Genomic DNA, 20,042 nt, shown 5'->3' on the forward strand with positions numbered 1-20,042 from the left:
TAATTGTAGTGCCAAGGGTTGCCATCAGGACTTAATCCTAACTAGGTATCAGTTATGTGTGTGTGTGTGTGTGTGTGTGGTTAACACATGTGGTTATCAGACAAATTATGTGATTCCAAGGTGTGGACAGATATATAAATAGATCTTAAAAAACATAGCTGTAAGTAAATTAAATGTATCTATTCCAGACAGCACTGCTTTAAGAGTGAAAGCTGTTGTCCAGATTGAAATCAGCAGGATGATATAACAGTGGTTAGTAATCTACACACCCTGAACTAGAGGAAGATCTTATTACTCAGAAGTTGCTCATTTGCTGAGGTGATTTTGAGTGTACACATTCAGAAATGATGCAGTAACAAAATGGTGGACATTTCTATTCATTCTTTTTACGACAAGATTTCATTGTACACACCTAGTACTTTACATAAAGGAAATGTAAGTTGGCCTAGGATAGAACTGTAAGGCGCACCTTACATAAATCTGGTATTAGTTATATAAACAAATTTCTTCTAAAATTATTTTTATCAGTTTAGTTGGATATGAAGCAGGACAGAATAGATCACTTACACCCCAAAAAATGTTTCTATTATACAATTTTGTGGTCTGTTAAACATGGAGGTAGTCATGTGTGTGTAGAAACATGGAGGTAGTCATACTGTCATGGCTGATCAGTTTATATTAAACTTAATTTGCAAGATTTTTCCCTGTGGATGGTTTTTAACATGTTTTTAGTGAAAATCAGCAAAACATTTGTCCAGAGTTATTTAAAGGTGTGGACACAACTGAGCAGCTAAAAAATTCCAGTTCACAGTTGAGCACGCCTGGATCAGACTTTGAAATGTTTAATCTAACATGGGGTTGGTCTTATTCAATTGCCATTTTATGCAGTGAGTTGGATGAATTTGGTTATTGTCCTTTTTGCCCCTGTAGACTGTTTTATTTGCTTGCTTTTACATTTTTTACATCAGTGAGCTTGTGACAGAGCTTTCTGAAAATAATGGACATGAACACCACTGCTTACACTCTCCTTTAGGTCTATTTCCAACAGAATTTAATAGATAGATTTTAAAACAGTGATTGGGACTCCATTCTATGACGTTGACGCTCAAGACTCAAGACTCGTGAAATTTCATCCTGAGATAAGAATGCGAACAATAATTACAGACTTAACACATAAAGCATTGTGCAGTCTCTGGTGACCCCACAGATCTGGTAAAATGTGAAATGTGTAAACTATTTACAATTTATTAAAAAAGATGAGGGAAAGGTTTCTCTACAACATGTAGCTAAATTTCAACAGATGAAGCAAAACTATTTTGACCTACATATAATTGCATTTCTCATCACTGATGTTATCACTTGAATTCAGAAACCATTTAGGAGTGATCCAGAAATACAGTGAAATTAACAAATCCACATACCACATACAAACCTGGCAGGTTTTTATGTATAAACATTAAAACAAGATAAATCATGTCAGATTTTTCCATCTTTGATGTGAAATAATAACTCAAATGATAAAATAAAGTACAAATAGACATTTTATAATATGACACCATGAAAAATAAGAAAGTCTGCATCAAAATAATGAGAACATTGGTTAACAGAACAGTCAACTACCTACCACACATCTGAACACAGCATTTGGTTCTCTGCAGATGATGAATTTACAACATATTTCACATATTCTTAAATAAAATTTAATTAACATATTAAATTTCTTCCTGAATGTTTTCGACAAGATGACAAGCTGTAAGTAGGTGGGAATTCTTTAGTGCTGTTCATTTCTGACTTTCTACTGGAGGTCTCTAACCTGTCCTGCTGATTCCATCCACTTTGGCCAGGCACACTTCTTTTCGATCCACTCAGATTCTGTGTAGCCTGACCTCCTGAATTCTGGAATGATGCCTGGTCACTCACGCTCCCTCTACTCTGACCTGCTGTACTCTGGTACGGTGTCTGGTTACTCTGATTCCAACTACTCTGACCCACCATACTCTGGTACAGTGTCTGGTTACTCAGATTCCTTCTATGCTGACCTACCGTACTCTGCTATGGTATCTAGTTACTCTAATTCCCTGTACTCTGGTAAGGTGTCTGGTTACTCTGATTCCCTGTACTTTGACCTACTGTATTCTGGTACGGTGTCTGGTTACTCTGATTCCCTGTACTCTGACCTACTGTACTCTGGTATGGTGTCTGGTTACTCTGATTCCCTGTACTCTGATCTACCGTACTCTGGCTCTGTATCGGGTTATTCTGATTTGCTGTCATCTGATCTACTTTACTCTGGTACAGTGTCTGGTTACTCTGATTCCCTGTACTCTGATCTACCATACTCTGGCTCTGTGTCAGGTTACTCTCATTCGCTCTCCTGTGATCTATCGTATTCTGGCTCTGTGTCAGGTTACTCTGATTTGCTGTACTCTGATCTACCATAATCTGGTACGGTGTCTGGTTTATTCTGATTCACTGTACTCTGATCTACCATACTCTTGCTCTGTGTCAGGTTACTCTGATTCACTGTACTCTGACCCACTATACTCTGGTACAGTGTCTGCTTACTTTGATTCCCTCTATGCTGACCTACCGTACTCTGCTATGGTATCTAGTTACTGTACTTTCCTGTACTCTGGTAAGGTGTCTGGTTACTCTGATTCCCTGTACTCTGACCTACTGTACTCTGGTATGTTGTCTGGTTACTCGGATTCCCTGTACTCTGATCTACCGTACTCAGGCTCTGTATCGGGTTACTCTGATTTGCTGTCATCTGGCCTACCGTACTCTGGTAAGGTGTCTGGTTATTCTGATTCCCTGTACTCTGATCTACCGTACTCTGGCTCTGTGTCAGGTTACTCTCATTCACTGTACTCTGATCTATCATACTCTGGCTCTGTGTCGGTTTACTCTGATTCGCTGTACTCTGATCTACCATACTCTGGCTCTGTGTCGGGTTATTCTGATTCGCTGTACTCTGATCTATCGTACTCTGGCTTTGTGTCAGGTTACTCTGATTCTCTGTACTCTGATCTACCGTACTCTGGCTCTGTGTCGGGTTACTTTGATTCGCTGTACTCTGATCCAACGTACTCTGTCTCTGTGTCAGGTTACTCTGATCCGCTATACTCTGATCTACCGTACTCTGGCTCTGTGTCAGGTTACTCTGATTCGCTATACTCTGATCTATTGTACTCTGGTCCTGTGTCGGGTTACTCTGATTGACTGTATTCTGAACTACCATACTCTGGTACGATGTCTGGTTATTCTGATTTCTTGTACTCTGATCTACCATACTCTGGCTCTGTGTCGGGTTACTCTGATTCGCTGTGTTCTGATCTATCGTACTCTGGTTCTGTGTCAGGTTACTCTGATTCATTGTACTCAGATCTACCGTACTCTTGCTCTGTGTCAGGTTACTCTGATTCCCTGTACTCTGATTTAACGTACTCTGGCTCGGTGTCAGGTTATTCTGATTTCTTGTACTCTGATCTACCGTACTCTGGCTCTGTGTCGGGTTACTCTGATTCTCTGTCCTGTGATCTATCATACTCTGGCTCTGTGTCATGTTACTCTGATTTGCTGTAGTCTGATCTACCGTACTCTGGCTCTGTGTCAGGTTACTCTGATTCACTATACTTTGATCTACCATACTCAGGTACGATGTCTGGTTATTCTGATTTCCTGTACTCTGATCCAACATACTCTGGCTCTGTGTCGGGTTACTCTGATTCAATGTACTCAGATCTACCGTACTCTGGCTCTGTGTCAGGTTACTCTGATTCTCTGTAATCTGATCTACCGTACTTTGGCTCTGTGTCGGGTTACTCTGATCTACCGTACTCTGGTACGATGTCTGGTTATTCTGATTTCCTGTACTCTGATCTACTGTACTCTTGTATGGTGTCTGGTTATTCTGATTTCCTGTACTCTGATCCAACGTACTCTGGCTCTGTGTCAGGTTTCTCTGATTCGCTGCACTCTGATCTACCGTAGTCTGGCTTTGTGTCAGGATACTCTGATTCACTGTACTTTGATCTACCATACTCTGGCTCTGTGTCTGGTTATTCTGATTCCCTGTACTCTGATCTACTTTATTCTGGCTCTGTGTCAAGTTATTCTGATTCCCTGTACTCTGATCTACCGTCCTCTGGCTTTGTGTCAGGTTACTCTGATTCGTTGTACTCTGGTCTACCATACTCTGGTGTGGTGTCTGGTTATTCTGATTCACTGTACTCTGATCCACCATACTCTGGCTCTGTGGCAGGTTTCTCTGATTCACTGTACTCTGATCTACCGTACTCTGGCTCAGTGTCAGGTTATTCTGATTCGCTGTACTCTGATCTACTGTACTCTTGTATGGTGTCTTGTTATTCTGATTCCCTGTAGTCTGACCTACCTTACTCTGGCTCTGTGTCTGGTTATTCTGATTCCCTTTACTCTGACCTACCTTAATCTGGCTCGGTGACAAGTTACTCTGATTCACTGTACTCTGATCTACCGTACTCTGGCTCGGTTTCGGGTTACTCTGAATCACTGTACTCTGATCTAAAGTACTCTGGTATGGTGTCTGGCTATTCTGACTCCCTGTATTTTGACCTACTGTATTCTGGTACAGTGTCTGGTTATTCAGATTCCCTGTACTCTGACCCACCATACTCTGGACCCCTGTCTGGTTACTCAGACCTCCTGCATTTTGGAACATTGCATTGTCACCCAAATTCATTCTGTCTTCAGTCACTTCTGCATGGTTATTTTCCTGCTCAGAAAGATGCTCTGTGCTCAGAACCCCTGCACAAGTCTTATGAACATTGCTATATTTTGATGGTGTTTTTTCTTGACTTGAGTCAGATTGGCCATGAAATAATGAAGTGAAACCTGAAACAGCTGAAGAGGTGAATGAAGTAGCAGCTGACCAAGCAGCTGAAACAGTTGTCGTTGGCCTATCCAACCTGTAAATGTAAAAGCATAAATGTAAGACTGTGTTGTCCATGCACTCAACCATTTGAGTGAACAGCTTGAGTGAATAGCTTTGCCACACTGTCTGTCAGTACTGGGCAAGAGCATGCTGGCATCCCTCTGTTTGATTGCCACTTCTCTTCTGTGTCTTTTCCCTTAGTTTTTATGTTCAGTTATTCCTGTTTATTCTGTTAAATTTATTTAATTATTTTCAGTCAAATATCCAAGGGCTGTGAGTCCTCTGCTGTGACTATTAACTACTTTCTATCATGGCTGCAAGCTGCTGCTAATTTCAATGAAGGGAGCACATTTTCATTGGCAGTGCTCAGCAGCAAGCAGCAAGTTAACACTACTGCTAGCTGTGATTAATATTGACTGAGCAAGCCTGTAATTATTGCTTCTGCCCTGTGGCTAGCAGCCTTCTATCACTGCTGCTAATATTAACCAAAAATGTCTTCATTGCCGCTGCTCAGTGGCAAGAACGTGGAGGGGTTTTATTACACCAAATGTAATAAAATATACACAGTATTAAATGCTAAACAAAACACAGTAACATACTCTCTTCTGTATCAACTCATATAATATATTTAAACTAAACTGGTTACTAATTGATGAAAACTTTGGTCACCGTTACCAATGATTACCAATATCACAAACACTAACAAGGGAAATATTAATAAAAAAAAACAAACAAACAAAAAACACACCCAGAAAATCATTGGCCCCACAATTAATGTGTTGATGTTGTGACCTGTTATTTACTTACTGTAGATAGCATCCTGTTTTCTTCAGTAGTTCAGATAACTTGTCTTTTGACCTTCCTAGTTTATTTCCACGCAGGTCCAGATTTTTCAGGCGTGAGGGGTTTTGAGTTAAAGCTAAAGTCAGAGCATTAACTCCAGATTCTGTTATATTACAATTATTGAGCCTGTCAACAGAAAGACATTTTTCTCGTTATCCTCAAACTCTACAAACACATTTTACCTAGGCTAACGTTATAACACATGTATCTGTGTTATTATGTAACAGTAGAAATCTGAGATATACAGAAAACAACACTTTAACATTGGATGTTCAGTCTATTCAGCTGATCAAAAGCACTTGTTTGTAGTATACATTTCTTTATTTTGGAGTTACTTGGAGCAGTGTCTGGAGTTTACACTCAGGATTCTCCAGGAAAACACAGAGCGCCCTAATTCCTGACTTTCCTAGTTTATTCTCACTCAAAGCCAGCTCTGTTATGTGTGATGGATTTGTACAAAGAGCTGAGGCCAAAGCAGCACAGGATTCTTCCATTAAGCTGTTGACTAGCCTGCAGAGTTTGTGGAAGAAGGTAGAGGGATAATAGAAAATGAAACTAAATGTGGTGAACATGTGCTAGAAAATGAATAAGAGAAGTGAATATTTTCTAATAAATAATAATATTCCACAAATATTAATGCAGTTTTATTCAAGTCACGTATTAAGAAGCACTATATATATACACAAACCGGATTCCAAAAAAGTTGGGACACTAAACAAATTGTGAATAAAAACTGAATACAATGATGTGGAAATGGCAAATGTCAATATTTTATTCGTAATAGAACATAGATGATGGATCAAAAGTTTAATCTGAGTAAATGTAACATTTTAAAGGAAAAATATGTTGATTCAAAATTTCACAGTGTCAACAAATCCCAAAAAAGTTGGCTGGAAAAAAGGAAATTGAGCATATAACGAACAGCTGGAAGACGAATTAAAACTAACTAGGTCAACTGACAACATGATTGGGTATAAAAAGAGCTTCTCAGAGTGTCAGTATCTCTCTGAAGTCAAGATGGTAAGAGGATCACCAATTCCACCATTGTTGCGCAGAAAGATAGCAATACCAGAATGGTGTTACCCAGCGTAAAATAGCAAAGACTTTTAAGTTATCATCATCAACCGTGCATAGCATCATCAAAAGATTCAGAGAATCTGGAACAATTGCTGTGCGTAAGGGTCAAGGCCGTAAAACCCTACTGGATGCTCGTGATCTCTGGGCCCTTAAATGTCACTGCACCTCAAACAGGAATGCCACTGTCAAGAAAATAACATAATGGGCTCAGGAATACTTCCAGAAAGCATTGTCAGTGAACACAATCCACCATGCCATCCGCCGTTGCCAGCTGAAACTCTACAGTGCAAAGAGGAAGCCATTTCTAAGCAAGCTCCACAAGCTCAGACGTTTGCACTGGGCCAGGGGTCTTTTAAAATGGTGTGTGGCAAAATGGAAGACTGTTCTGTGGTCACATGAGTCACGATTTGAATTTCTTTATGGAACACTGGGATGCCACGTCATCCGGACCAGAGAAGACAAGGATAACCCAAGTTGTTATCAACGCTCCATTCAGAAGCCTGCATCACTGATGGTATGGGGTTGCATGAGTGCTTGTGGCATGGGCAGCTTGCATGTCTGGAAAGGCACCATCAATGCAAAGAACTATGTTCAGGTTCTAGAACAACATATGCTCCCATCTAGATGTCATCTCTTTCAGGGAAGACCCTGCATTTTTCAACAAGATAATGCCAGACCACATTCTGCAGCAATCACAACATCATGGCTACGTAGGAGAAGGATCCGGGTACTGAAATTGCCAGCCTGCAGTCCAAATCTTTCACCTATAGAGAACATTTGGCGCATCAAAAAGAGGAAGGTGCAACAAAGAAGGCCCAAGACGATTGAACAGTTAGAGGCCTGTATTAGACATGAATGGGAGAGCAGTCCTATTTCTAAACTTGAGAAACTGGTCTCCTCTGTCCCCAGATGTCTGTTGAGTGTTGTAAGAAGAAGGGGGGGGATGCCACACAGTGGTAAAAAATGGCCTTGTCCCAACTTTTTTGGGATTTGTTGACACCATGAAATTTTGAAACAACATATTTTTCCCTTAAAATGATACATTCTCTCAGTTTAAACTTTTGATCTGTGATTTGTGTTCTATTCTGAATAAAATATTAGATGTTGGCACCTCCACATAATTGCATTCAGTTTTTATTCACAATTTGTTTAGTGTCCCAACTTTTTTGGAATCCGGTTTGTAGCTAATACATATAGCTACATGGACTATATGTAGATTATATATATATATATATATGTAGATTATATATATATATATATATATATATATATATATATATATATATATATATATAATAGATTGAATATAGATTGAACATATACATCTTAACAAATGAATGATTAATATTAATTTGAAAATGCTAAATTTTATATTCTGCTACAACATAATCACTTCCATACCAGAATTATCCTACTGACAGATCTAGATCTGATTAGACCTGCTCCTGTAGAACACATGTAGTTAATCCCTTTAATGAGAGAGTATTACTCACTTCAGTTTCTCCAGTTTACTGAGAGGATTCTTCAGTAAATTACAGAGCTCTTTCAGTCCTGACACGTCTAGTTTATTCTTGTTCAGATCCAGCTCTTTCAAGTGTGAGGGGTTTAAATTCAGTGCAGAAACTAGAGTGCCACAGTCTTGAATACTGCCCAATGTATACAGCCTGAAGAAGAGGGCAAATAAAAAAGAGAGGACATCAGGGGTACTGCAATATATAAAGATTCTTAAAAATATTCTTAGAAAAAATGACTCACAACTCAAAGTTATTTATTCATTGACCTGTCATTCAATCTGTGTGCATGCATAGTCTTTGATGATACTTAACATTCAGAATTCCTTTCTTTCTTCTTTATTTATTGGAGCAGATTTTTTTTGCCTTTTTATTGTGTGGAGCAGTTATTTTTCTTTTTTTTAATCTTTTGCTAGCTCTTTTGTCAAGACAGAGAATATTGTGCACTTATTGTATTTATGTGATTATTTACTTACGTAAACTTTTCTAGTCTGTAGTGTGGATCCTGCAGTAGAGCTGAAAGCTGCTTCACTTTAATATCTCCTGTTTGTCTTTCACTAAGATCCAACTCCCTCTGTAGTAAGGGGTTTTCACCTAGAATGGTTTTAAGACATCTGCAGGCTTCCTCTGCCTCCTTTTCCAACAGTCTGTAGCATGAAGAAGAGAACTTTAATGATTGTATAATGTTTTTATAATGTGAAAAAAGACTTCCCCCATTTTAGAACAATTGCCTCTTCATTATCTAACCACAGACAAACTGACATCTATTCTCCATCACAGTACAAGAATGTATGTAGCATTTCTATAGTCCTCCACTTTGTAACATCCCTGACAGTCTGGAATCATATAGTTGTCAATACAAAACTGGGTCAGTAAACCATGATCTTTAGAGTGTATGAGTTAAATAAATGTTAAATTACAACATTATAAAATACTGTTTAATAAGGGTCACAGCTAATGGAATTAATGTTAAATTTTTATATTTTTCCACCTCAGTTTTTTCGTTTTCCCCTTAAATGTGTCAGTGAGTGCCTTCACTCCTTTGTCTCCAGGATCATTCCCTCTGAGATCCAGTTCTATTAATTGTGATGAGGGGTTTAATTTTAGAGCTGAAGCCAGAGCAGTATATCCTCCTTCTTTTACACTGCAGTATCGAACTCTAGGGAAAATGTATTGGGAGATGTAATGTAAGGTTATTTTACTTTATCAAATTTATGTTGGAATGTTATATATGATGTATCATGTGTGTCTGGAAATTCTGTATAATTTCTCCATATTGTACATTTAAAATACTTTTTTTCTTAAATAAGGTCTCACCTCAATACTCTCAGTTTAAAGTTCTGATTTGTTAGTAGTGAACAAAGCTGCTCTACCCCAGAGTCTCCTACTATATTGTTACTCAGATCTAGTTCTTCCAAATGTGAAGGTTTTGAGCAAAAAGCTTTTGAGAGAGCAGCACATCCTCTCTCTGTAATACTGCTGTTCTGTAACCTGTAAAGAGAGAGTAATACAGAAGTTAAGACTAAGCCAATATATGTATTCATTCATTTCCTGTAACTGCTTCATCCAGTTCAACATTACAGTGGGTCAGGAGTCTACCCAGAATCATTGGATGTAAGGTGGGAATACACCATGGACAAGGCATCACTCGTGCAGTCACACAAACACACCTATGGACACTTTGCACAGCCAATCCACCTACCAACAACTGTTTTTAGACCGGGGGAGGAAAATAGAGCACCTGGAGGAAACCCACACACACATAGGGATGACACAGTCACCAGAGGTAGCAACTGAACCCTGAAACCCAGGATCCTGGAGCTGTGTGTCAGTGTCACTACCTGCAGCACCACTGCGCAGCCCTGGTTTAAATATATATATTCATATGTACATTTTAAACCAAATTTGAACTTGAATGTGGAGATATTTAACATTGGTTTGTTATCCTCTACCACTATGTTTAAAATAATTATTCATTCATTTTCTGTAACCACTTAATCCTCTACTGCAGGGGTGTCCAAACATTTTTCAAAGGGTGCCAAACTGGATCAAATCAAAATTTTTAAGGGCCAGTCTCTTTCCAAATATATTATTCATAAATTATTTACAACTGTGTAGTCAAAATATGACCAACACAAATTTACAAAATAGTTTATATTTATTAAATACTGAGTTTCATTTTAGAGCATTAATTGCTGCAGGAAATCAAAAGAGTGTAAAATCCAACATTTTACTGAAGATGCTTCCCTCTCTCTTGAAATAATCAGTTCTTTCTCTCAACTTTGCTTTTTTTTTCCTGCAACCATCACCTTATCATCATCTTACAGCAGGTCACATTTGGCCTGGGGGCTGGACTTTGGACACCCCTGCTCTACTGAGTCATGGTGGGCCAGAGTGTACCAATAATCACTGGGTACAAGCCACAAACACCTTGAACATAGTGCCATACATCACAGGGCACCACACTTCTGAATAAACAGTCCACCTATCAAAATGCATTTTTGGCTGTGGGAGGAAACCAGAGCACCCAAAGGATACCCATGCAGACACTGAGAAAACAGCTGAGACTCTGCACACCTCAGGACCCTGGAGCTGTGTGACAATGGCAGGACCTGCTGCCCTACCATGCATTTGATATGCCAATATTTACATCAAATTGAATTAAGAAATTACAATAGCATAAAATATACTGACAGCATGAATTTCCCAAGTGACAAAAACCTGTCATTTTCATTTTTAATTTGTAATAAACAATACTTTAAATTCAAGTTTGTTAAACTACATACCTGAGTATCTTAGTTCTGCAGTGTGAATCCTCCAGTAGAGCACACAGCTGATTCACTTCTGAGTCTCCTTTTACTTTCCCACTCAGATCCAGCTCATTCATCAGTAAGGGGTTTTGTTTTAGAGTTTCAGTCAGACGAACACAGAATGTCTCTGCAGCAGAACTTTTTACCAGCCTACAGAGACAGGAAAAAAAACTGACATTTCTACAATTTAACACTGGACAGTTTTTCTTCTGAACACTAAACCCTTATGAAAAGTAAAGTCTCACTGGGGTGGTACCCTCAGGTGGCTGGGGTCTTTAGTTAGTGCATTAAGGTAGAAATGAGTTGTATCACATTGCAGCTATAGCTTATGTGCCTTTTAAAAGATGGTTATATAGAGTGTATTTTCACACCAGGTCTTTTATATTTTGGTTTACATACATCTGCATAAGAAAAAGAAAAATATACCCCTTTTCCTGGGAAAGTATTCAGGGTTCAAAAATGGATTATAAGGCCATTGTTGTAGCTTTGAACATATATTTACATAATGTGTACCTTATTGAACAAAAACGTACTGGTAACTGATATATTTTACTGACAGCAGTGAAGGAAGGGCATATGCTTTAGCAGATTAATGCACGTTTGTGATTATAACAAAAACATTCTCATTCCTGAAAGCATCTATCACTGCTAGTCACTAACATTATGGAAGCAAATCTGTCTCATCAGACTTTGAAATATTACCACCTTTGAATTTGTGGCACTGATTTTTTTTTGCACTGAAATTATGCATCTGAATTTTGCTGTTTTGAATTTAAGTCTTCAGATTTACACCTCTGAATATTTCGCTTTGAAATTATGCATCTGAATATAATGGCTCTTGAATAGAACTCGTGTTATTATTCAAGGTTAACAAATTCAGATAAAAAAAATTCAAGCTTAAAAAATTCAAATATATTTTGAAGTTGCTCAAATTCAGTAGACGACATTCAGATACCAAAATACGAGTTACAAAAAATTCAGATAAACATCCCGGACACCAAGGATGAGCAATCAATTCATTTGGATTTTCTCTTTCACCTTAAATGCTGTACTAGTTCCATTCTGTCGCCGCTAGATGGCGACATACAAACACAACTTCCATACCGTGGAAAAACTACACATTTAGCTTCCTTCCACCGATATTATCTCTTTATTTTCAAAGTGTCTCAAAATCTGAAAGGCTCACTAAACACACAATACAACAGACTCTTGATATCCTGCAAATGAAAAAAAATTACTGTGGAATTTTATTGTAATTTCCCTGTGAACATAGCATGTGATATGAGAGAATATGTGGAAACATGAATTGTGGGGTACCATAGCATGATGCTGCCACCACCATGCTTCACTGTTGGGATTGTATTGGGCAGTTTATGAGCCATGCCTGATTTTCTCCACACATACCGTTTAGAATTAACAGCAAAAAGCTCAATCTTCATCTCATCAGACCAGAGAATCTTATTTCTCATAGTCTGAGAGCCCTTCATGTGTTTTTTTGGCAAACTCCATGTGGGCTTTCATATGTTATGCACTGAGGAGAGGCTTCTGTCGGGCCACTTTGCCATTAAGCCCCGACTGATGGAGAGCTGCAGTGATAGTTGACTTTGTGGAACTTTCACCTATCTCCCTACTGTATCTCTAGAACCCAGCCACAGTGATCTATGGGTTCTTCTTTACCTCTCTCACCAAAGCTCTTCTCTCATGATTGCTCAGTTTGGTTAGACGGCCAGATCTAGGAAGATTTCTGGTCGTCCCAAACTTCTTTCATTTAAGGATTATGGAGGCCACTGTGCTCTTAGGAAAATTGGCTGCTGCAGAAATTCTTTTGTAACCTTGCCCACATCTGTGCCTTGCCACATTTCTGTCTCTGAGCTCCTTGGGCAGTTCTTTTGACCTCATGATTCTCATTTGCTCCGACATGCACCATGAACTGTGAGGTCTTATATAGACAGGTGTGTGCCTTTCCTAATCAAGTTCAATCAGTTTAATTAAGCACAGCTGGACTCCAATGAAAGAGTAGAACCATCTCAAGGAGGATCAGTAGAAACGGACAGCATGTGGGTTAAATATGAGTGTCAGAGCAAAGGGTCTGTATACTTATGATCATGTGAAATTTCAGTTTTTCTTTTTTAATAAATTTGCAAAAATTTCTACATTTCTGTTTTCTTCCTGTCAAGATGGGGTGGTGAGTGTACATTAATGAGAAATAAAATTAAATTTTTTGATTTAAGCAAAAAGCTGCAAGGAAAAAAGAGCAAAAAATGTAAAGAGGTCTGAATACTTTCCATACCCACTGTATATTACGTGAAAAGTTACCAAATAGTTGGATTTATGATCTGTTTTAAAATAGTAAATCAAAATGTTTACTTCATCAGAACACAAATACTATTCTTTAGAGCAATCAGAGAAGCATCAGAGGTGCTACGTGGGAGCAGTGCTTTTCATTAGTTACACCATGTTTCCATATTTTCACACTACCTCAGAGTCTTCAAATGATATGTTGGATCCTTCTGTAAATCAGTGAGAAGTCTTACTCCTGATTCTCCAGGATCGTTTCCTCTGAGATCCAGTTCAGTCATGGGTGATGATGGGTTTGATTTCAGAGCTGAAGCCAGAGCAGTATATGCTCTTTCTGTTACATTGCAGTATGGAAGTCTAGAAAAAAAGGTTTGTTGTATTTAATGTAAGGTTATTGTGCTTTATCAAATAAAGTTATGTTGGATGTTTGTATATGATGTATCATGTGTGTCATGAAATTCTGTATAATTTGTCCATATTGTGCATTTACAATACTTTTTCTTAAATCAATCCTCACCTCAATACTCTCAGTTTAAAGTTCTGATTTGTTAGTAGTGAACAAAGCTGCTGTACCCCAGAGTCTCCAACTGTATTTTTACTCAGATCTAGTTCTTCCAAATGTGAAGGGTTTGAGCACAAAGCTTTTGAGAGACCAGAACATCCTCCCTCTGTAATACTGCTGTTCTGTAACCTGTAAATAGAGAATAATACTGGAGTTAAGACTAAGCCAAAATATGTATTCATTTATTTCCTGTAACTGCTTCATCCAGTTCAATATTACAGTGGGTCAGGAGCCTACCCAGAATCATTGGATGCAAGGTGGGTATACACCATGGACAAGGCACCACTCGTGCAGTCACACGAACACACCTATGGACACTTTGCACAGTCAAACCACTACCAACAACTGTTTTTAGACTGTGAGAGGAAAACAGAGCACCTGGACGAAACCCACACACACATGGGGATGACACACACAGTCACCAGAGGTGGCAACAGAACCCTGAAACACAGGATCCTGGAGCTGTGTGTCAGTGTCACTACCTGCAGCACCACTGTGCAGCCCTCGTCTGTTATCCTCTACCACTATCTTTACAGGAAAATAATTATTCATTAATTTTCTGTAACCATTTAATTCTCTACTGCAGATGTGTCCAACTGTTGTTCAAAGTGGGTTGAACTGGATCATATCAAAACTCTTAAGGGCCAGTCTCTCTTTCCAAATATATTATTCATAAATTATTTATAGCAGTGTATTCAAAATATGACAAACACACATTTACAAAACAGTTTATATTTATAAACTACTGAATTTTATGCTCCAGCCATCATCAAATGCTGTTCTGTGAATTACTTTGCTGGCCCATAGAATTGAGTGGCGTTTAAGTTTAGCTTGGTTCATTAAAAATGCCAGGTGCCAGCGAGCCACTAATGATGCATTCTTTAAGTGAAGCCGCAGGCCAATTAAAATCTTACAGCGGACCTCATTTGGCCTGGAGGCCAGACTTTGGACACCCCTGCTCTACTGGGTCATGGTGGGGCAGAGTATATTAAGAATCACTGGGTACAAGGCACAAACACCTTGAACATGGTGACACTCCATCACAGCCCATCGCATGCTCACACATGTGGACACTTCTGAATCGACAGTCCACCTACCAAAATGGATTTTTGGGTTGTTGGAGGAAACCAGAGCACCCAAAGCATACACATGTAGACACTGGGAAAACAGCCAAGACTCTGCATACAGTAAACTGAGGTGGGGTTGAACCCACAACCTCAGGACCGCACAACTGTGTGACAATGGCAGGACCAGTGGCAATATTGTAGTTTTTAAAGTGTCATAATTTTTACATAAAAAGTAATTAAGAATTTACAATATAGTAAAATACACTGACAGCATGGATTTCCCAAGTGACAAAACAACAGCCATTTTTTTAATTTTTAATTTGTATTACACAATACTTTAAATTCAAGTTTGTTAAACTACATACCTGAGTATCTTAGTTCTGCAGTGTGAATCCTCCAGTAGAGCGCACAGCTGAGTCACTTCTGTGTCTCCTTTTACTTTCCCACTCAGATCCAGCTCAGTCATCAGTAAGGGGTTTTGTTTTAGAGTTTCAGTCAGACGAACACAGAATGTCTCTCCAGCAGAACTTTTTAGCAGCCTACAGAGACACAACAAAACACTGACATTTCTACTATTTAACACTGGACAGTTTTAAGTCTAATTCTTTTCTGAACACTAAACTCTTATGAAAAGTAAAGTCTCACTGGGGTGGTACCCCCAGGTGGCTGCGGTCCTGGATTAGTGCATTATGGTAGAAACAATTGTATTACCTGGCAGCTATAGCTTATGTGCCTTTTAAAAGATGGTTTTATAGAGCTCCTTTTCACACCACGTCTTTAATTTTCGGGTTATAAATATCTATGTAAATAAAGTATAAATATACCACTTTTCCATGGAAAGTTTGCAGGGTTCAAAAATTGATTATAAGACCATTTTTGTAGCTTTAAAAAGATATTTACATAATGTGTACCTTACTGAACCACAACGTACCGGTAACTGATATATTTTACTGACAGAAGTGAAGGAAGGGCATATGTTTTAGCAGATTAATGCACGTTTGTGATTGTAACAAAAACATTCTCATTCCTGAAAGCATCTATCACTGCTAGTCACTAATAAGTGAGAGTTTACTTTGTTTTTCATATTCTTGATATGTTAATTTTTCTTTTCATTTTCATGGATTTTTTCAGGGTAATTTCTGAAAAAATTTTAATAAAATTACTCTGATCCATTCATTTATAGTTGGATTTATGATCTGTTTTAAAATAGTAAAGCAAAATGTTTACTTCATCAGAACACAAATACTATTCTTTAGAGCAATCAGAGAAAAGCATCAGAGGTGGTATGTGGAAGCAGTGCTTTTCATTAGTTACACCATATTTTCATATTTTCACACTACCTCAGAGTCTTCAAATTGTATATTGGATCTTTCTGTAAATCAGTGAGATGTCTGACTCCTGATTCTCCAGGATGGTTTCCTCTGAGATCCAGTTCAGTCATGGGTGATGATGGGTTTGATTTCAGAGCTGAAGCCAGAGCTTTATATCCTCTTTCTGTTACACTGCAGTATGAAAGTCTAGAAAAAAAAGATTGTTGCATTTAATGTGAGGTTATTGTGCTTTATGAAATAAACTTATGTTGGAATGTTATATATGATGTATCATGTCTGTCATGAAGTTCTGTATAATATGTCCATATTGTGAATTTACAATACTTTTTTTTTCTTAAATTAGGTCTCACCTCAATGCTCTCAGTTTAAAGTTCTGATTTGTTAGTAGTGAACAAAGCTGCTGTACCCCAGAGTTTCCTACTATATTGTTACTCAGATCTAGTTCTTCCAAATGTGAAGGGTTTGAGCACAAAGCTTTTGAGAGACCAGCACATCCTCCCTCTGTAATACTGCTGTTCTGTAACCTATAAATAGAGAGTAATACTGGAGTTAAGACTAAGCCAAAATATTTACTCATACATTTTCTGTAACTGCTTCATCCAGTTCAATATTGCAGTGGGTCAGGAGTCTACCCAGAATCATTGGAGGCAAGGTGGGAATACACCATGGACAAGGCACCACTCGTGCAGTCACACGAACACACCTTTGGACACTTTGCATAGCCAATCCACCTATCAACAACTGTTTTTAGACTGGGGGAGGGAGCACCTGGAGAAAACCTACACACACATGGGGATGACACACACAGTCACCAGAGGTGGCAACTGAACCCTGAAACCCAGGATTCTGGAGCTGTTTGTCAGTGTCTCTACCAGTAACACCACTGTGCAGCCCTGGTTTAAATATATGTATATTCACATTTTACACCAAATTTGAATTTGAATTTGGAGATTTCTAATATTGGTTTGTTATCCTCTACCACTATGTTTACATGAAAACAAATTATTAATTAGTTTTCTGCAACTAATTAATCTTCCACATGTTGCGCCAGAGTGTATCAAGAATTATTGGGTGCAAGGCACAAAAACACATGTGGACACCCAAAGGATACCCATGCAGACACTGGGAAAACAGCCTACTCTGCAATGAGCGACCTGAAGTGAGGCTTGAACCCACAACCTCAGGACCCTGGAGCTGTGTGACAATAGCAGGGCCCATTGCATTATTGTGCTTTTTAATATGACAATATATTTACAGCAAAAGAAATTAAGAAATTACATTAGCATAAAATATACTGACAGCATGAATTTCCCAAGTGACAAAAACTGCGATATTCATTTTTTATTTGTATTCAACGATACTTTAAATTCAAGTTTGTTAAATTCCATACCTGAGTATCTTAGTTCTGCAGTGTGAATCCTGCAGTAGAGCACACAGCTGAGTCACTTCTGAGTCTCCTTTTACTTTCCCATTCAGATCCAGCTCACTCATCAATAAGGGGTTGTGTTTTAGAGTTTCAGTCAGACGAATGCAGAATGTCTCTCCAGCAGAACTTTTTACCAGCCTTCAGAGACAGGAAAAAAACACAGAAATCCATAACAATTTACCATTGGTTAGTTTTAAGTCTAATTCTATTCTGAACACCACACTCTTTGGAAAACTAAAGTCTCACTGGGGTGGTACCCTCAGGTGGCGTGGGTCCCTAGTTAGTGCATTAAGGTAGAAATTAATTGTATCACATTGCAGCTATACAACACGTTCCTTTTAAAATATTTTTCACACCAGGTCTTTTCATTTTCCATTTGTTAAGGTAAAAGATTATACCCCTTTTCCTGGGAAAGTATTCAGGATTCAAAATTGGATTTTAAGACCATTGTTGAAGATTTGAACATATGTTTATAGACTTTGTACCTAAAAAAAACATACTGGTACATGGAATATGTTTTAGCAGATTAATGCACGTTTGTGATTATAACAAAACCATTCTCATTCCTGGAAACATCTATTACTGCTAGTCACTTATAGTCAGGTCTTTATTTGTTTTCATATTTATGATATGTTACATGACTGATATACCAGTCAGAAGTAATTGGACCTCATACAATTCTGAAATTCAATATATTGGTATAAATGTACTTTACCTCAGTGTCTTTAGTTTACAACCTGAATTTTCTAGTTGATTATTGAGCAGTTTAACTCCTGATTCTCCTGGATCATTCCCTCTGAGATCCAGCTCTATCAACTGTGATAATGGGTTTGATTTCAGAGCTGAAGCCAGAGCAACGTATCCTTCTTCTGTGTTGTTACAGTACATGATCCTTGATAAAAATAAAAACAAATAATCTTGACAATGTTGCATACATTTGAAAAAAAAATCATCCATATACTGTTGGGTAAAATCTAATTTTGCATTAACTGCTACTGTGGGCAAAGCCAGGCAATAATTATTTTTTGCTTCATTCATGTGTCCTTTAACTGCTAAGATACATTTAATAAAATTCATATGAAATGTCAAGTAGATACTGTGTAATGTACACAATGCACTGAATCTAAAATTTAAAAAGGTCTGACATAAAAATCTAATTTAAAAGAAATTTCAACGTATTGCAAAAAGCATATAAAGATGTCTAATAATCCTAGATGATTTGAGTAATTATATATTTTTATGCAGTTCTAGCTGAGACTACTAACATGTATTTGTCAGAAGAAATACTCACTTCAGTTTTTGTAGCCTGCAATTTGAATTCTTTAGTAGTTCAGAAAGATGATGTACTCCAGAGGGTCCTATATTATTTCCACTCAAATCTAGCTCTATTAGGTTTGAGGGGTGTGTTCCCAGAACAGAAGCCAGAGCAGAAGATCCTTCCTCTCTTATACTGCAGTTACTCAGACTACAGAAAAATTAAATTGATATTGGTTAAAAAGGAATATTACATATGCCTTTGGAGTAATGTTGTTATTATAGGTTTATCCATGTAAAATGGCCGACATGATTCTGGCAAGACTAAAATCAGACTGTCCACTAAAATATATATTCAGTCGTATTTAAAACTTTTCTTTAACCTTTAAATTACTGTTTCAAAGTTGACTCATCTTCATCGACATTCCTTTAATTAGTGTCAGGTTTGCACCTCTCAATGCAAAGGAACAAACTGCTCATCTGCATGATTTTGGCTTCCGTACAGAAAGAAAACAACATACGCAAATAGTAAAGATGACACCTCACAAACCCCGTGATGGGAGCACTTTATCTGCAATTCCACAGCCACAATGAAATCTACATTGCTCCTCCCTTATCTGAGGATCGACAATTAGATAAACTCTCCTTTTCAGATATATCTCCTATGTACAACAAAATAAAAAACAAATCACCTTATTTTATTGAGTGTAGACCCTGGATGGTTCATTCCAGAGGAGAGTTGCACTACTCCAAAGTCCTGAAGATTATTGTTGCTCAGATCCAGCTCTTTCAGTTTTGAGTGCTTTGAGCTGAGAACTTCAGCTACAGATGAACAGCTATTCTTTGTTAATTCACATGTGTTAAGCCTAAATATAAAATCAGATAAACAGTCATTCACATTTACAAACTGAACTGTAACTGAAAATAATTGAAACAAAAAATAACATG

General features: G+C 38.0%; 1 protein-coding gene across 1 annotated transcript in view; it reads right to left on the reverse strand.

Annotated features, from left to right (window-relative positions):
• Window positions 1-894: 894 nt before the first annotated feature.
• The window catches only part of LOC136668358 (uncharacterized), a 55,440-nt gene continuing 36,292 nt past the window's right edge, over window positions 895-20,042 (reverse strand). Inside the window, exons 49-64 of the mRNA XM_066645837.1 lie at window positions 19,787-19,960; window positions 19,132-19,305; window positions 18,556-18,732; window positions 17,805-17,978; window positions 16,765-16,938; window positions 16,424-16,600; window positions 15,449-15,622; window positions 13,972-14,145; window positions 13,635-13,811; window positions 11,133-11,306; window positions 9,664-9,837; window positions 9,338-9,505; window positions 8,823-8,993; window positions 8,329-8,499; window positions 5,723-5,884; window positions 895-4,949 (exon numbers count right to left, since the gene is read on the reverse strand). Of these exons, the coding sequence (XP_066501934.1) occupies window positions 2,609-4,949; window positions 5,723-5,884; window positions 8,329-8,499; window positions 8,823-8,993; window positions 9,338-9,505; window positions 9,664-9,837; window positions 11,133-11,306; window positions 13,635-13,811; window positions 13,972-14,145; window positions 15,449-15,622; window positions 16,424-16,600; window positions 16,765-16,938; window positions 17,805-17,978; window positions 18,556-18,732; window positions 19,132-19,305; window positions 19,787-19,960 (4,936 nt within the window). The 3' untranslated portion in view covers window positions 895-2,608. The remainder of the gene's footprint in view (window positions 4,950-5,722; window positions 5,885-8,328; window positions 8,500-8,822; window positions 8,994-9,337; window positions 9,506-9,663; window positions 9,838-11,132; window positions 11,307-13,634; window positions 13,812-13,971; window positions 14,146-15,448; window positions 15,623-16,423; window positions 16,601-16,764; window positions 16,939-17,804; window positions 17,979-18,555; window positions 18,733-19,131; window positions 19,306-19,786; window positions 19,961-20,042) is intronic.

The sequence above is a fragment of the Hoplias malabaricus genome, chromosome 15, assembly GCF_029633855.1.
Source record: "Hoplias malabaricus isolate fHopMal1 chromosome 15, fHopMal1.hap1, whole genome shotgun sequence".
Lineage (NCBI taxonomy): Eukaryota > Metazoa > Chordata > Actinopteri > Characiformes > Erythrinidae > Hoplias > Hoplias malabaricus.